Raw genomic sequence first — 18,379 nt, forward strand, 5'->3', positions numbered from 1 at the left:
AACTGTCTCAGAAAGGAATTTCAGGTGTTAGGGTTGGTAAATACCTTGTTCCACTCTGGGCTGAACTATACAAGAATCATGATTATCAACATTACATATTAGTGATTCTTTCACGCTCCTCTCCCAACCCCAGCACTATGGAAAATGTGTGAACAATTTGTAAATCCTCCTGTGCTCTAGATCATCAACCCAACAATGTTGTCTCCAGAGAATATTTATCATGACTAAGGATACCATTGATCGTGTCTCTCGTGACACTTGTATTTTTTATTTTATGTAAATATTTTATTTTAGAAGAAAAAATGTCAATTAGTTAGAATTTGGTTACTACAATTGTGCCATTGAACACACTGATATTTTGTTATGATGATTCATTGCCAAATCAAGAAAGAATGATTTGTAATGGTTCTCCCTCTGAGGCCCTATAAAAGAAGTTCATGATACAGAACCAAAGGTTCAAAATTTTGGTTTTCCAAGGGAGAAGCTCTACAAGTTGTTAATGAAATGTATACTTTGTGGAATATTAATGAAAGTTTTTGGCGATTCTAGCTCATATAAATGTGCAGTGTGTATTCCTTCATGTTTGTTCCATATGTTCTCATTATTATTCTCATATTACATGTAATAGCAATTGTTGGATATGTTTTCATGGATTTATGGATTCATCCAGGTCTAATGTTGATTAAAAATGCATATAGCTTATATGAATTGTTATCCTTAAAATGCGCTCCATGTATGTTATCACTTCATTTCAACATCCTTCTCATATGTTCAAGTTGAACTTCATTGAACATCATTATTAAGTCTAAACCTTGTGTATTGGTTTTCTTTCTTCCTTTATTATTCTATCAGATATACTACAAATGACCTATAAAATTGCATGTGCATATGATGTTGGCCACTAGATATAGATATTAATGCTTATGTGATCTATATTTGGAATCCAACTTTGTATTTATCCTCTTAAGGATGGTTCCAAATCAATTTCATATGAAATATGTTAAATACCGAAGTGTAATAGAAAATATCAACAAATCCTTAAAGCACTCATCAAGATGTCCTAGTCGCTAGTCTCCTTTCAACCCAAAGGCTATCTCTAGGAGCTACAACAACACCGAAGGTTCCTTGATCTCCTCAAGAATGATAGAGCTCCAATATTGAATGTGCAAATGAGCTCTAGAGGTGTCAATTAAACATATTTGAGCGAATTAGAGTTTATGACGCATATGCCTAAAATCAAGGAAAAAGCGACACTTGGCAGAAGTTTCTGAAAATAACTAATGTGCCTCCTTCAACATACTAATAATGGATCCATATTTTTGAGGCATGTTTTTGTCTTTTTACCTTTTGTGCTTTTTTTGGTTTTCTAGGGAAACTTTCCATGCATGTTCCCAGGAAAGATTGGGAAATTTTAGGGTACTGTACAACTTTCCGACTTAGTGCACTACGCAGTTTCTGAGCTTGGTGAGGGATTGCGCAGCCTCTGGGCTCAGTGTTGGGCTTCCTTGCATGACTACACAGTTTCTGAGCTCAAGATTGACTGCCAGTTTGATGTGTGAAATTCCAATCATCGAGACTTCTTGCCCTGAAGGATTGTGCAGTTTCTAGAGGCAAGTCCAAAACTGTTGTGTGACCAAGTCAGGATGTTAGCTTATGACTCAGAGAGATAATGTAAGCATAAAACGAGAAAACGTAAGCAAAAATGAAAATTTAGATAAGTCTCAATCAAATCACAAGTACTTGAAAAAAATACAAGATAAACTCTTGTAAATAGGAAGGAAGGCTCTAAAATCAAAGCATAGGAAAAATTTTGGAGGGTGGTTGTAGCTGCTACAACAATTCCCTATTAGTTCGCGACTATCTCAATCTCCCCGATGCTTTTATGAGGGCATCTGATCACCCTCACAATTCCCCATATTTCAATAACACAACCATGTTCCACACACAACCCTTTACTTTACCAATTCTTTCTCATTCCCCCCACCACTAGCCTCCTGATTCCTCACGCCTTCTACATCAACATCCTTGTTTCCTTCAACTATACCTCTGCGCCACTCTACATTCATCTACACTTCTATCAATGTGTCTTTGCACCCTTTTGGTGCAAATGCTAGTTTTAAAATGTTACAAAAATATTTCTTTATCAAATCAATTCAAGTTGACACTGCATCTGGTTCTCAAGTTCCAATTATTTATGCAGCGGGAATTTGAATCACCCTTTGTGATTCTGAGCAACAAGGCTCAACAAAGGGCGCTATGCTCGAGAATAGTTTGTAAATCTCCTCTTATCAATGAACAAGAAATGAGGATAGAATATATCCATAAAAACATCCATCCCACCTGGGCATTCACAAGTTCAATTTAGAATGTTTAAGGAAGATTTGCCATTTTTTATTTATCAAAAACTTTATATTAGAAAGTATGAAAAAACATTAATTTATATATTAAAAAATATTATAGAAATTATATATTTAAAACTTTTTAGTTATAATAAAAAATAGTAAGTTTCTCATTAAAAAAATATAAATTTGATATTAAAGAATTATAAAGAAGGGTAAGTTCTATATTTAAAAATAAAATAAAATAAGATTAATTTATATGTTAAAAAATGTTATAGAAATTTTATATTTAAAAAATTGTATTTATAAAAAATAATAATTTTCTCATTAAAAAAATGTAAGTTTGGTATTAAATAATTATCAAGTAGTATAAGTTTTATATTTAAAAACTTGCAAAAACTCTAAAATATAATTTTCTCACTCTCCTAATTCTATTGGAGATATAATTTTCTCACTCTCATAATCCTATTGGAGATATAATTTTCTCACTCTCATAATTCTATCGGATGACAGTCATTAGCATGTTGGACATAGCTATGGGCACTGTTTCCACTGCAAAACTAGGATGGTTGTTTGGAATCCAATTAAAGAGATTCACTTTATGTGGTTCACTTTAAAGATTAACTTGCACTACAAAACTAAGATGGTTGTTTGAAATCCAATTAAAGAGATTCATTTTATGTGATTCACTTTAAAGATTAACTTGCACACTGAATCCAAAAAAACAGTGATTAAAATATAAATTTGTTTGTAAGTGGAGATTAGTTAAAACTTATTTTTCATATTTAATATTTCATTATTTTATATTCAATTTCAACTTTGAGTTTTTGTTATTCATATTATTAAATTTTATTTATATGTTTTTTCAATTTGCATACTATTTTATTTATATGTATTCTCAATTTACATAGTAATAAATTTGATACTGAAGACACGCACGTTCTGATCTGGAGCTCACGCGCCCCTGCTTCCTCAGCTCCTGCGGCCCTCCGTAGGTCTCCTACCTGGCAGCCCCTACTGCTGGGCTCTCAACCTCCACTCCCGGCATCCCCGCAATTGGGCTCTGCTCCTCTCCTCCTCCGACCTGTGCTTCTGCTTGCACAGAGCGTGCCGCCGCCATGAGTGCGCCAGGGGGTGGTGAGCCCTCTCCCACCCTTCCTATCTCTTCAGATGAAGCTTTCAGAAGGTTTCTTTCGAAGAAAGGAAAGAAACATTTGACTCTAGAAGTCCCAAAAATCATTAAAAAGCTGGAGGAAATTCCTGAGATCGCCCTACTAGACGACCAACAGATAAAAATCGCCCTAGCCTTGGCTGACAGTGGGTTGGTAGGACAATTTATGGGACGCTGACCATAAAAAAAAAAACAATAGATGACTGGATCCAATGCAACTAGAGGCCCAGTTGGAAAACAATGTGATCTGCTACGCTGTCGGCAAAGGGTATTTCATTTTCGATTTCACCTCCAAAGAAGACCAAGAGTTTCCAGAGAACGGTCCGTATTTTATGGGAAATCAACGTCTGTATCTTAATAAGTGGACCCCCAACTTCGATCCCTCAATCAATTCCCCTAAAGAGGTTGCAGTCTGGGTCTGGCTTCCCAATCTTCCGATCCATTGCTGGAGCTATCACACCTTGTAGAAGATTGGAAATGGTCTCGGTTGTTTCATTGACAAAGCAGACAACAAGGGCCAATATACCTGCGCAAGAATCTGTGTGGAAGTCGATCTGGAAGTTGGACTGCCCGAAGCAGTAAAACTTACAGTCAGAGAATTGCATCATTATCAAAAACTGGATTACGAGTAGTTTCCATTCAAATGCAGAACCTGTCACGAACATGGACACTTCCAAAGAAACTGCCCAAAAGCTCCAACTGGGGACAAAGCTGACAAAGAAGGATGGAAAGAAATCAAAAAGGGAAAAGCAGTCCCAAAACTAACTGAGAAGAAAAATTCAGGGCCATTGGTGAAGCCCCAGCTCAAACCAAAAGCCAAAGAAGTTCCTAAAGAGGGTTCTTCCTCTGGGGAGAAGACAGATGCCATTGAGATCCAAGAGGATCCAGAAGACCCGTCGAAGAAAGTGAAAGAAGCTGAAGCAAAGTCATCTCTTCCTCCAATAGAGGATGAACAAGGGGAAAAAGAAGAAAATGAGGAGCACATCAATCTGGGCTTTGATTCTGAGGGAGACTCAGAAGATGGAATCTCAAATTCAGACTGTTCACAGGTCACTCCTATCAAGTCAGCCAGGGGCCGAAAGCCCAAGAAGAAGCAGAGAGAGGAGAAAACTTATCTGGATGTCCTCCAAGGCTCTCATAAAACTCTCAAAGGAATGATGAATACCAGATCTAGGCGCAAGCATGGTAACGCTCCAAAAGGAGCCACAACCTCCCAAGCTAGTAAATAATGAAATACATTTCCTGGAATTGCAGAGGATTAGGCGGCAAGTTGAAAGAAGAAGCTCTGAAAGATATTGTGAGGATGTACTCGCCTAAAATCCTTCTCATCCAGGAGATAAAACTGGAGGTCCTTCTACTCCTCCAAGCAAGCAAAGTTTTCTGGCATAAAGGCCAAGGGAGAGCAGTTAGCGCTAGAGGCGCCTCTGGAGGGATTGCCTCCTTTTGGGACAACTCCAAATATGATCTGATTCACGAAGAATGTTGCCCCCATTGGCTACTCCCTAAGCTCCTCCATAAAGAATCTGGCCACCAAGTAAGTATTTTCAATCTTTATGCTCCGGTTTTACCCTCTGAGAAAAAAAGTTTTTGGGACTCGCTTCAATCCTATCTTTTCTTGCACAATCCAGAAAATATTATTATTGCAGGTGATTTGAATGTTATGCTAGCTGCAGAAGAGAAAAAGGGGGGCTCGCTGGTCAGGGACCCAGCTAGAGAATGGGTTGAAGACCTCATTCTAGATAGGGATTTGGGGGATATCAAGCCCACAACTGGGAAATTCACCTGGTCAAACAAAAGGTTAGGCTCAGGCCACATTGTTGCTCGTTTGGATAGATTTCTGGTCCAATCCTCCTTCTTGACTTGTGGTCTAACAACCACCTCTAAAATTCTGCCGAACTACACCTCTGACCATAAACCCATTCTGCTTGAGCTCTCCATGGATGGAAATCTTGGCCCCATTCCCTTTAGATTCAGTTTGCTGTGGATTCATCAAGAAGGATTCCAAGAGGTGGTCTTCGAGGCTTGGAACCAGCAAGTTCAAGGATCCCCTTTCTTTATGTGGGAAGAAAAAATGAGACTCAAAATGGAGCTCAAGGTGTGGGCTAAAAGGTTGAAAACGCCCACCGCCAAAAGAAAGGAGATGCATGATAGTTTAGCAGGCCACCAATTAACAATGGAGAATTCTGATGTAACGCAAACCATTCTTCAAAAAGAAATAGAGCTGCAAAATGACATCCATAGAGCAAGTAGGGATGAAGAAGAGTTCTGGAGACAGAAGTCCAGAAATCTTTGGTTACAGGCCGGAGACAAAAATACAAGCTACTTCCATAAGCAAGCTGAAGCATGCAAGCACTTCAAAACAGTAAATGAAATCCACTATCAAAACATAGTGGTTAAAAATTCTAAAGGCATAAAGCGAGCAACCCACTCCTTCTTCAAAGATCTTTATTTTGCCCCGGAAGACCCTCCTATCGATTCTCACGCCTATCTGATTGATCTTATTCCTCACTGTGTTCAAGATTCCGACAATATCATGTTGACTGCTTCGATCAGTATGAATGAGATTAAAATGCTCTGGATTTCATGGACCCGGATAAAGCCACGGGCCCTGATGGGTTTACACCAAGGTTCTATCTGACTTGCTGGGCTATAATAAAAAAGGACCTTCTGAGAATGATCCGAAAATCTCAGACCTGTACCGAGATTGGAGGCAACACCAACTCGACCTTCCTTGCTTTGATTCCGAAAGACAAAGGCGCCACCGATTTTAGCAGATTCAGGCCCATTTCTTTGTGTAATACAAGTTATAAGCTAATTACAAAAATAATAGCCAACCGTCTTAAGAAAATTCTACCTCTCATCATCCCTGAAAACCAAGGAGGATTCATAAAAGGGAGAAAGATTCTTGACAATATTGTGCTGGTGCAAGAAGCAATTCATTCAAGTTGTCTCCAAAAAGAGAAAGGCATGGTAACTAAGCTAGATTTGAAAAATGCCTTTGACAGGGTGAGAGATCATTTCCTGTTCTCTGTGATGGGGAAATTTGGCTTCTCAAAAGTTCTCATAACTTGGGTGAAAGCCTGCATTGCCTCCCCTTAGATAGCACCTCTGGTTAATGGTCGCCCAACGGAATTCTTTTAGGCCTCGAGGGGGCTAAGACAAGGTTGCCCTTTGTCCCCGCTTCTTTACGCCATTCAAGATTCGGTGCTCAGCTTCCAGCTAGACTAGTGTCAACAGATCCATACTTTGCCAGGCCTGAGAATGGCTCAAAATGTTAAAGACATAAATCATGCCCAGTTTGCTGATGATACTTTATTACTGGGAGGAGCTAGCATAAATTCTGCTAGAAGCTTCAAGAAAGAGCTGGAGATTTATAAAGAGGTCTCGGGCAGCAAGATAACTATATAAAAAGCATGATCTTCCGTTGGAACTGCTCGATCAAGGATTTGACAGACATAGCAAGGCTTTTAGAAATGGAAAGAAACCTGACCTGGGAGTCATTTGAGTATCTTGGGATCCCAATCTTCAAATCAAATCCTAAAGTAGCTCATTGGATGCCCTTGCTAGAAAAGTTAAAACTCAGAATACAAGCTTGGGGAGCCTCATGGTTGAATAACGCTTGGAAGGTAATCCAAATGAAATCTATTCTCATAAGTCTCCCAGTTTATCAGAATTCCATTCTACTAGCTCCTAAAACCTTTATCAGTAAAGTGGATGGTCTCCTTAGAAGTTTCTGTGGGAGGGAGGGAAAAATAATGAAAGAAAGATTCATTTAGAAAATTGGGACACTATTAAGAAGCCATTCTTGGAAGGAGGTCTACAAATGCGGGATCTGGTAGCCAAAAATCTTGCTCTAGGCTCCAAGCTCAATTGGAACATTGTCTCCGGGAACCCTAGTTGGAGCAAGAGAGTTCTGTGGAAAAAATATTTTCATGGGTAGTGTTTGAGGTGTTTGGACCAGCCTCCTAGAATATCCAAAGGATCTCCAGTTTTCAAACTCTGTCTCACAGCTATGAAACAGTTCAGTCATAAGCTTTATTGGATCCCAGGTAATGGGAAAAAAATAAAAATTTGGGAAGACTCGATTCTTGGAGATCAGCCCTTGAATCAGATGGCAGATCTAGAAAATATCAGAGTTTGGCTTTAGGCCAACAATCTGGAAAACGTTTGGGACATCTCCAATTAGACAAATGATGCAGAAAGTCTATTGGATGGTTGGAATTTTGGGGAGGTCCCTCATTGGCTAGATGGTGAAGCCAAGTTATTGTTGGATCTGGTCCAAGGAAAATCTCCCCTAAAGGTCTCTTCTAAGGACAAAAGAGGGCGGGGTTCTCTTTCAGGATATTAATCAGCAGCAGAAGGTTACAAAAGTTTCATGGCTATCCCTAGCGTCCCCCCAGAGCCAACTCAATGGAACTTTATCTGGTCTTTTCCTGCTCTCCCCAAAATTGACTTCTTCTGCTGGACTATGGCACATAAAAGTATCCTCACTGGAGATAACCTGAGGAAGCGTGGAATGACAGGTCCCTCCATATGCCCTCTTTGTGTTTTGGATGAAGAAACGGCTAATCACCTGTTCTTATTGTGCCCCTTTTAAGTTTGGAGGGGTGTCCTGATGTTAGGACCTGACAATATAGAGCTTCCAGGAAATATTCACTAAGATCAAAGCCCTGTTGGGTGAGGCTTTAAAAACCAAACCCACCATAAGAAATGGCACGACTCTGGACAGCGAGAAAGATTAATCGTTTAAAGAGCTTGTTCCTAATCATCAGAATGGACCCATTCCTCCTGCTAAAGCCTCTTCTCATTGGGAAACCCATCTAGAGGAACAAGAATTCATCAAATGGAGATCTGCTTTGGATGACCACTCCCTTTTCTTTGATGGGGCCTCTAAAGGCAACCCATGAAAGGTGGGTGGAGGTGGAATTATCTTAAGCCCAGATGGCTCAACTGAGCTGTGCTTTGCTTGGGGTCTAGGGAATGAAACAAACAACAGAGCGGAGGCTCTTGCTCTGTGGCAAGGTCTAAATCTGGCTCTTAAGAGGAATATCCTCTCCATATCAGTCTTTGGAGACTCCAGACTAATTATTCAGACTATGAACTCTCAAAAGATCCCTTCTGAGGTGCAATTAGCCCCCATCCTAAAAAAAATTAGACTAATGTTGCCCAAGTTTCAAACAATCTCCTTCTATCATGTGCTGAGAAAGTTAAACTCACAGGCAGATCTGGCAGCCAACCTAGCCTCTATCTGGAGCAGGAGATCCCTGTTAGTCAATGAGGTTGAATCGGACTGTAGCATTCCTTAATTCTGGAGATGTCTGGGCCTCTGTATTTCGCTGTCCAAAGCTTCGGGATCGTTCCTCTTGAGATTCCTGTTGTTAAGCGGCACAGGCCTCTTTTATATATTATATTTCATGTCATTTCGCATCCAACCATCGCAAATCTCAAAAGCATTAACCATTCGCCACTGTGATATGACCATTCATTTATTCCAGTATATTTCCATTTCGCATCCACCCCATCGCAATTCAGCAATCCCTTTCGCGATCGTGATATGCGATGCGCGACGAGAGCCCGGACCCGACCATACATTCATTGCAGTCTATTGGCATTTCGCTTCCGGCCCCCATCACATCCCTTTGTGATGGGCCTACCCCCACCTTTCTCTGATTGCGATTTCCGAGTTGCATCCGGACCCTATATCGTTTATCTGTCCGCTTTGATGGAGTTTCAGATCCGCTATTCTTTGTTTTCCAATCGTTGAATTCTTGATCGCTTCATAGCAATTTGCCAGTCAATTGAAAAAGAAAATGCAGTGATTCACGGACTGAACCGGCACTTCGGCGCGGTGGGTCTCCTCTTTGCAAACACAAAAGAAGTGGAACTACAATGCGCCATTCTAGATCAAATCAAGTCCTCCTTCATTCCTCTTTCTGCAACTACAATGTAATTCTTTCAGCGGGCCTTTCAAATTCCAATTCTACTGTCCCTACTGACTCTAACAAGGATCTACAGTGTATCAGTGTTTAAGTCCACGACAGCTGTTTTGCCGATTTCCAAATAAAAAATAACCATTTTTGTCAAAAAAAAAAAATTGATGCATTTTGTTTTTTATTATTTTAATTTTGGAAATAAGTAAAGAAGGCTATCCAAAAAAAACATTTCAATTTTTAAAATTTTGAAAAATAATAATAATATACTAGTTATTCAAATATAGGCTTATGTAATTTATATCTTTCTTTGCTGTTTGGAGGAGAAACAAGTTGATTACGAGCTCGTCCTCGTGGACCACTCTCTTGGTGCTCACAAGCAGCCCCAATATCTCGCTCTCTCGATGTAAGAAAAATCTATTCACTTTCGTTTATTTTTAGTGATTTCAAATAACATATAATTATTTTAATGGTGTAATAGTTGAGTGTGGAGGTTTGATCTTATGGCTATTTAATTTTGAGTAAGACTATAGTTAAATATGAAAATTTAATCTTTATAAATATTCAAATTTAATTTTGAATAAAATTATATATACTTGAGAGCTACTTTAAAGTGAAAGAAAAATAAACTATTTTGTCCCTCCATCGTTTTCTTGTTGTGCTGTAGCCATTTGGAGTTATTCGGTAAATGCCTACCCACCCACATAATCTAAGCATAGGTTTGCCTTATTTTTATATTTCGTTTCCCAGAGGGAGATCTGATAGACAGATGCATTTCTTCGGCCATGAATAACAGAATCGAGAGCCATCATCAAATATTTGGCCAAAAAGTACAAGGCTGAGGGTACTGACCTGCTTGGAAACAATGTGTCGGAACAAGCCCTGGTTGATCAATGGTGTGAGGTTGAACGAAAGTCTTTCAATCCCCCTGCTTCGACCGTATTGTTTCAAACCTTCGTCGTCCCAATCAAGGGAGGCACCACAGACGAAGCGGTGGTGGAAATGAATGTGGAGGTGGTGGTAAAAGTGTTGGATATTTACGAGGAGAGGTTGTCAAAGAGCAAGTACTTGGCGGGTGATTTCTTCAGCTTGGCCGACCTGCAACATCTGCCGACTACCCACTACCTGGTCACAGCTTGCGGAAAGGGAGGCCTGGTGGAAAGACATCTCATGTCGCCCTACGTGGAAGAAAGTCTCTGAAAAGCTCCATAATGAAGAGAATCGACTGTAGAGTCTGTATGGAGCAGGCAGACAACCAGGGCTAGCTAAATAAATAAATATATTAGATGGGTAAGGCAAATCCTATATTATTATGACTTTCATATTTTCATTTCATAGTAAATGAAAGTCATGCATGTGATAGGGTTTGCTAGAGGAAAAGATTTTCATGACTTTGGACTCTCTTTTCATTTCGATTTCGATGCAAAACTTTTCACTTTTACATTTGCTTACCAGTTTGGATGATGCTAAATTATTGTTATTTTATTTTGTTTTTAAGAATTTTTTTAATATTTATTTTTAATTTATTAAAATGATATTAAATTATATATTTATTTATAACATAGTTTAAGAGAGTTTCAATAGCTTTCGAGATGTAATATTTTTTTTGCTTTGATTAATAAAAAAATAAAATTAACATTATTAAAATTAAAATATATTTGTATGAGTTTTATATTAAAAATGAGTATGGTTAGTTCTCAAAATATATCACAACAAAAAAGTTTTAATAATTTAAGATGAAAATTTTATGTTAAAGAATTATTTCTTTTAAATTGTCTATTTTATATTTAAATTAAATTTAAATTTCAAAATATTTATCACATTATCAATTTTTTTAGATTCATATTAAAATTAACATTTAAAATATTTTTCGTCTTCTTTATTGGTTTGGAATCATTCTCACTACTTTCTAAAAACATAAATAAAATGTTAAAGGATTCATAGTAATCTCTTACCTTCTTAAGGTCTGATAAGTCATTTCCATTAAACCATTTTTGTTTTTAATGGACATTCTTCATCATCATCATCTTTCATCTATAACATAAATAATAAACCTAAATAATAAACCTGTATATATCCATCTTAAGCACAAATCCAGTATACAGGAATCACATCTCTTCTACAAACCTCTTTTAGTGGACATTTAATTGTATTTAGTTATTTTTATTTTTCTATATATATTTTTCATGTATCCTTGACATATGTAATGTGTAATACATTACATCTAACACCTTCACATCTCTTCCATATTGACTTGCAGAGCACCTCTTGACACAAAAATTAACTTGTAATTAACTTTTGAATAATAGGTTATTTTATTATAGTTTTTTTTCCTTTTTTAATTATAACATTTTATGAATATCAAAATATAGATAGAAAAATATATTTGATGATATAATATCATAAAAATTTCATCAACAGATTTCTTTAAAATATAACAAATGTTATTATTCTTACTTTAATTATTGTGTTAAGAAGAGTGGATTAAGGAGACAAAAGGGATGCTACCATCTATTGTCTAGTGCATAGACTTATAAAAAGTGTATGTATAGACTTATAAAAGTTGTATGTATAGATTTATTAAATGTGTATGTCCAATCATCATTGATATCAATAGGTGTTTAGATAATAATAGTAATAGTAATTTTAATTCAAATCACGATAACTACTTCACATTTTTAGGTAAGGGTTTTTTTGCATGATTATGGGATGAGAAGTAATGGATAAGGTTCGTATTTAGAATTTCAAGTAATTTTGGTAAATGGAAAGAAATAAATAAATGTTTGAAGGATGAAAGTCAATTATGAAAAGTAAATATGTAATGGGATATACTAAAAAGGAAATATGCAATGCGTATATTAAGGTATATTAAATAGTGGTTAATAATTAGACTTTCCAAATAATAAAATGGGCAAAATAATTTCTAGTTGGTTGAATTAATTATTATTAAAACTTATAAGTCTTAAAATCCAAGTTTTTTGTTTAGACACAAACGTTCTTATACTCACTGCTCTTGACAACTATGTGTTGGTCACAAATTTAATTATTTCTCAAATTTTCCAATAACTAGGACTAGCCTGACTTTTAATAGTTGAAAAGCCTTAAAATAAAGTTATGCCATGGCTTATTTTAGAACAAAGGAAGAGAAAATTGTTTCAATATTTCTCTTCTCTCTTCTTGAAAATCCCCACCAAATAATAGAATTATTCCTAGCGTTTATTTGCATTCTTGTGGCGTGATAGAACAAATCCATGATTTTATTTAAAGCATGAAGGTGTGTGTAGATACCATTGGAAAAAATGAGGACATCATCCAGAAAAAGGAGGTGTGTGAAAGATAAGTGGGGGTAGTGATAATCCCCTTAAACCTATCCCTTTGAATTACTTCTAAAATGAGCCTAATTAAGTCTTCTACCACCAATAAAAATAGGGGAGGGGAGAGTGGATAACCATGTCATAGCCCTCTCTCAACATGAAATAAGGGGGAGGCCACCCCATTGATCATGAGGGTGAAAGAGTATGTGCTAATATAGTTCATGACTCAGGAGACAAAATAATGACAAAACTGTAGATGGATTAACAAAAGCCTGAGGTATAACCAACTCACCCTATCAAAGGCATTTAAGAAGTCAACTTTGAATAGTAAGGCCTTTTGTTACTTTATATCAATGGAATGGAGACCTTTGTGGATAATTCCAATATCAACATGGACTTTTCTATCTAATAGAAAACCAAATTGGTCAAGGGAAATGTTTGCAAAAAGGACCTCCTTTATTCTGACAGAAATGGTCTTAGACATGGTTTTGTAGATGGAATTGTAAAGTGAAATGGGTCTGAATAAGTCAAAAGAGTCAGCAGAGTTAACTTTAGGGATGAGGACAATAAAATTTGAGTTGAAAGGGGAGATATTTTTCCACTGGTCCTTGAGTATTTAATGATTGAGAGGAGATCATCACTAATGAAATCAAGGTGTTTAAGGTCAAAATCAATCGAAATTCCATCTAAAACATGACTTTTTCCTTTATTAAAATTGCGTAGGACTCTTTCAAGTTCTTGTCTTGTGACCTCAACCATTATGGCATCATTTCCTTCTTCGTCAATGAGATTGGGGAACAATCCTTGCTACAACTAAGATTTGTCCAATGATGGTTGTGCTTTGATGGTAGAAGATAACCTTGAATTATGAGCAACCCTTTGCAACAATGTCCACGAAGGAGGTAGCTAATCAACCCTTAGAGTTTCTTATGCCCATGATTTTGTTGATAGCTTTTCTATGATTAATCACCAATGAAATAATTTTATATTATCTTTAATTTCTTGTCATCAAAGGGAACAATTTTCATTTTCCATTCCTTCTCCTTGTCTAAAAGGATCTTCCTTCTAGATTTTTCAATTTCGTAAATTCTATCCTTCAAGTTCTTAGGCACCTCTGAGGAGGTTTATAGATAAAAAATGGATTAAATATTCAATTTGATGCCAGAGAGGGCTTTAGAGTCCACCTCCCTAATTTTTTTCCCCACTCGATAATGATACCCTTGATCTCTTGAGATTATGTTGGAATTGTATAGTTGTCTATTATTTTATATATGAGGAGAAGTACGACCTATTTGATTTTAGTAGATCTAGAATGGAGGGTTCTTTGAGTTGAGAGGGATTTAATTTGAAAGGATTAGGAGGTTTAATAGGAAAGGGATCCAATTCTAGAAAAATAGGGGAATGATTTGAGTCATCACCCATTGAAGTCCACTATCTTATCTTGAGGTCAATGTAAAGAAGAGAATCTAAGATAATGAAACAGTCCAAATGTTTGGAAATTCTAGTTGCATCATATATGTTATTTGTCCAAGTTGGAAGAAGCTTGGGAGGAAATCTAAGAGAGGATATGGATTGGCAGAGGTACCTTAGAATATAGAGATTCCAAACATGGAATTTAAATCCCTTCCTATAAGAACCTTTCCAAAGTTGAAAATAGGAAGAGAAGAAAATGAGGTCCAAAATTCCTTCCTCGCAATATAAGGACAATATAGAATAACACAAAAAAATGACATGTCCAATTCAAAAGAATGGAGGTCAAAAATAAACTCGAATTGATAGACCAAGCAGAGGAGATTCACATCTGAGGGACATTCCAACTAGAGATAATACCTCTCAATCTTCCAACTACATATGTTTCCAAAAAATCCCAATCCAAAAGGAGATATTTAATTATGCTTATGGCCTTATCCCCTTCCTGCATCATCTCTTAGAGAAGAAAAATGTAAGGAGAGTGTAGATCTATGAGTCTTTTGATTTCTAGTCTTATTATGGGGTTGGTAATACCCTTTCAATTTAGTGAAAGGAGATGAAGTTTACAAAAAAGAGAGGGATTGATGCTCTAAGCACCCTTTGAATTGAATATTTCATTCAAAGTTGAAATTTGAGAGAGGTTTGGCTCTGAGCCTTGGAGAGAAAATATTTTCATCCTGTTGAACAATTTGGATGGGAGGTTTCTACTAGAAACCCCAAGCCCCCACCAATATCTAAAGTTGATAAGTTAGAGGAAGTTGAGAGAGGGGTGGATTAGAATGCCCAAAAGAGCATAAATTGTAAAGCGATAGAGTGGGGTGGGTAGGGTTATAGACGGTCGGATAGGGGGGAATAAAGGGAGAGGTAAGATAGGACAAAAGAAGATGGAAGGGATGGGGAGGAGGGAACAAGGGAGAAGAGGGGAAGGGGAAGAGGTGAAGAGATTCCAAATAGATGTTTAAGCATACCAGTAAATATTGTCCGAAAATTGATACAAGGAACTAAATCAGTAGTATTGGAACCATCTAAATGACAATCAGAAATGGGGAGAAAATATGGTAAAAATCACATCACCTAAGGAGGTGGCCCTGCGAAGGGTTTTTTGTTACATATTTCGCTAATGGAGTTTATCTGAGAGAGGACTCTGAAGGTATAGTTGGTTTTGGAAGAGGAGAAGAGATAGCAATCTAAGACTCCACATATGCTTGCTTCCAACTGAGTTGTAACTGGAGAAGCATCCTACTTCAAGAGACTAGGATATACTTGGGTCGATTCTAGAGAGTCCAAAAGAGGGGAAGCCTGAGGCAGAGAAATAGAGTAAAGTGAGTTTTTGCACACCCATTTTGGTTCGATTTTCTACAATAATGCATTGTAGAAATTGATCTTCTCATATGATAATTACTTTCCAATGATTTCCAATAAAGTTATCTTATGTCACATATATCATTAAGCAATTACACATTAAAAATATCAATAGCAATGCAATGAAAATACTAGGATCGTAAAGAGATAGGAAAGCACAATGGAGACAACAAAAATAACCTAGGAAAAACCAATCTTGGAAAAAAACCAACAAATTTTCTTCTAGGAGAAAGTTTTTCTTCAATAATATTTATAATTCCAAAAAAAAATTAGAATTTTGTGCCAAAATCAAAGTCAGTTCACTAGTCAAACTTGGTCAAATTCTAACTTAATCAACATTGTTTAAGCTTTCAAATAGTCAATTTTGGTCAACTTTGTTTCTTGGTTAATTTTTACCCTGTAGTCAAATTCATACCTATGGTTAACCCTTGCAATTGACTTCATGCGATCAAACCTATGGTCAAATAGTCTCTCTTTGTGGTAAATCTCATCATTTTTATTATGGTTAAAATATGCAAAATTCTCGATCAAACATAGACAGAATCTCAATCAAATGAAGTAGATGAAACTCAGTCAAATGAGGAAGGTCAACCTTGGTCAAATGGAAGCTTCTATACTCAGTCAAACTTTATATTTATTTCTCTTTTTCTCACATGTGTGGATTAGAATGGAAGATAGAATGTGATTTCCAAATTGGTCAAATAGAGGAGTCTATTGTGTATTTATCCAAGTCAAATGGGGTGGACTTTCACTAAGGGTCACACCCATTCATTTATGGGATCGACTTGACACTTGAGGTTTACCTAAAGCCTAAAAATAATATTTTTAATTTTTCATTTTCATAATTTTCCTTGGATCACATGGTAGTCATTTTAGTATGTGGGAATACCTCCCGATGCTACACAAAAATCAACTCTCCCTCTTAGCGAGGGAGGTATTCTCTATAACATATTTTCCTTTCCTGAAATGTCTCCTTCCTTAAGAAAATTTCATTAGCTTGCCATGTCGATGCATGTCTATAAGATAAATCCATCTGAGAGATGGAAATGTAACTCTTCATATGTACATGAGTATCGAGGGATTTTGGTGAAAGTCCCATATGGCTCATTAGGAAAACATATCAATTTTCTTTGGTCATGACCTAGTCAAGTCCTTATGGTATCTAAGTTCTTCTAGCTTCTTAGGAGATAATTTTCCTTTGAATCATCCACCTTTTTGGTCAAAGTCCTTTATGACATACCCAAGTCCTTCTAGATTCAAAGGTGAATTACATCTATCTCCTTTAGTTGACCTTTCCAAGTCCTTCTAGCTTCTAAGCAGAAGATTTATTTAATACTATAATTTTCTTGGGTCATTCACCTCGAGTCGACCTAGCCAAGTTCTGTTTGCAGTCAAGTCCTTATGGCTTCAAAGGTTAATGTATCTTATAATTTTCCCCTATAATTCCCTTAGACCATTCACCTTTATGGTCAAATTCCTTTATGACCTAGCCAATTCCTTCTAGCTCCAAAGGTGAATGTATTCATCTCCTCTTGGTCAATTTTTTTATGTCTCAACTACATTCCTTTATGAGTTTAGTAGATTGTCAGCCTAATCCTATAAATACCTCACCATTACCTTCCGATGAGGGATGCATTCAACATCATACTAAGCTCATATTTGTATACAATCTACTCATTTGCGGATATGTATTAGAGATCTACTACTCATCACTCAGATGAAGTGACCCGACCATGTCATTTTGGATTCTGAAGCCTCATTGCTTCATCACTTATGATATTCCTACAAAGACTCACTTCACCTCAAACCACATCCAATTATACAACATAGGTACCACATGATTTCTTTTTATCCACTGTATATGCCTCAGCTCAACCATAAATTTGTTAGGGTGTTCAATGCAAGGCAAACATTTGGTATGGTGTTAACCAAGTACTTCAAAAATATAATCAACTTATTGTAAATGGTGGTATTCACCAAATTTTAATCTCCAATCACAAGAAATAGTGTATCTTCCATAATTCTTCATTTCAGTCTTTGAGGCTAAACCCCTCTGACACTAAAGTAGGTATTCCGATGGTAGTCCTTCCTGTCATGGAAGCAAATCCTCCTCCTACTATTTTTCTATTTGTCATGCAAGTAAGTCCTTCTGTTGTAGCTTATCCCTATGTCATGTAAGAAAGTCCTTCTATTGTGTTCTTCTTAGGGAAGGCACACTACTCCTAGAGACCATCTGTCTCTAAGAATCTAGTTTGACAATGTCAATCTTCTTGGAAGGTTTCTCCTTCAACTTTTCTTGATCGTCGGCTCCCATGGAATTGGAATCTCTTCCTATCATTGGAAATGATCCTAAATGTCAATCTATACAATTTCTTCCTTTTGAACACGAATTTTTTTTAAGAATCTATGACATGATCAAAAATATTCTCGTAGTTGACTCCCTCTTGTTGGGAGAACCCTCTTGTCACAACCTTGCCTTGTACTTCCTGATGTTTCCACCTATGTAAAGGAAGTCTTCATAATGGAATTATTTTCCTTTAAACCTCATTCAAGACTCCATGGAAAAAAAGTCTCATAATGGAAGTAAGGAATAAATATCAAGGTCATAAAAAATTAAAAGGCAAGAGGATGGCAAGAGGATTTAATACAGGTGTTATGATAGGTTCTTTTCTTGCTTTATAAAAGTAGGTGAAGGAGCCTTTCTCCTCAGCTCCCTCTAGCTTTGGAGTAACTTCATTAGTAAACAAATAAGAGAGGTGTACCTAGTCAAATAAACAACCTCCCTTAATTACA

At 36.8% G+C, this 18,379-nt stretch overlaps 1 protein-coding gene across 1 annotated transcript in view; it reads left to right on the forward strand.

Annotated features, from left to right (window-relative positions):
* The first annotated feature begins 3,457 nt into the window (after positions 1–3,457).
* The window catches only part of LOC149140510 (uncharacterized), a 94,814-nt gene continuing 79,892 nt past the window's right edge, over positions 3,458–18,379 (forward strand). Inside the window, 5 exon segments of the mRNA XM_089451001.1 lie at positions 3,458–3,656; positions 4,327–4,695; positions 9,294–9,358; positions 9,728–9,846; positions 10,160–10,568. Of these exon segments, the coding sequence (XP_089307127.1) occupies positions 3,458–3,656; positions 4,327–4,695; positions 9,294–9,358; positions 9,728–9,846; positions 10,160–10,568 (1,161 nt within the window).

This window comes from Pinus tabuliformis, chromosome X (genome assembly GCF_031772625.1).
Source record: "Pinus tabuliformis cultivar Carrire ecotype Pingquan chromosome X, CPIR1, whole genome shotgun sequence".
NCBI classification, from domain to species: domain Eukaryota; kingdom Viridiplantae; phylum Streptophyta; class Pinopsida; order Pinales; family Pinaceae; genus Pinus; species Pinus tabuliformis.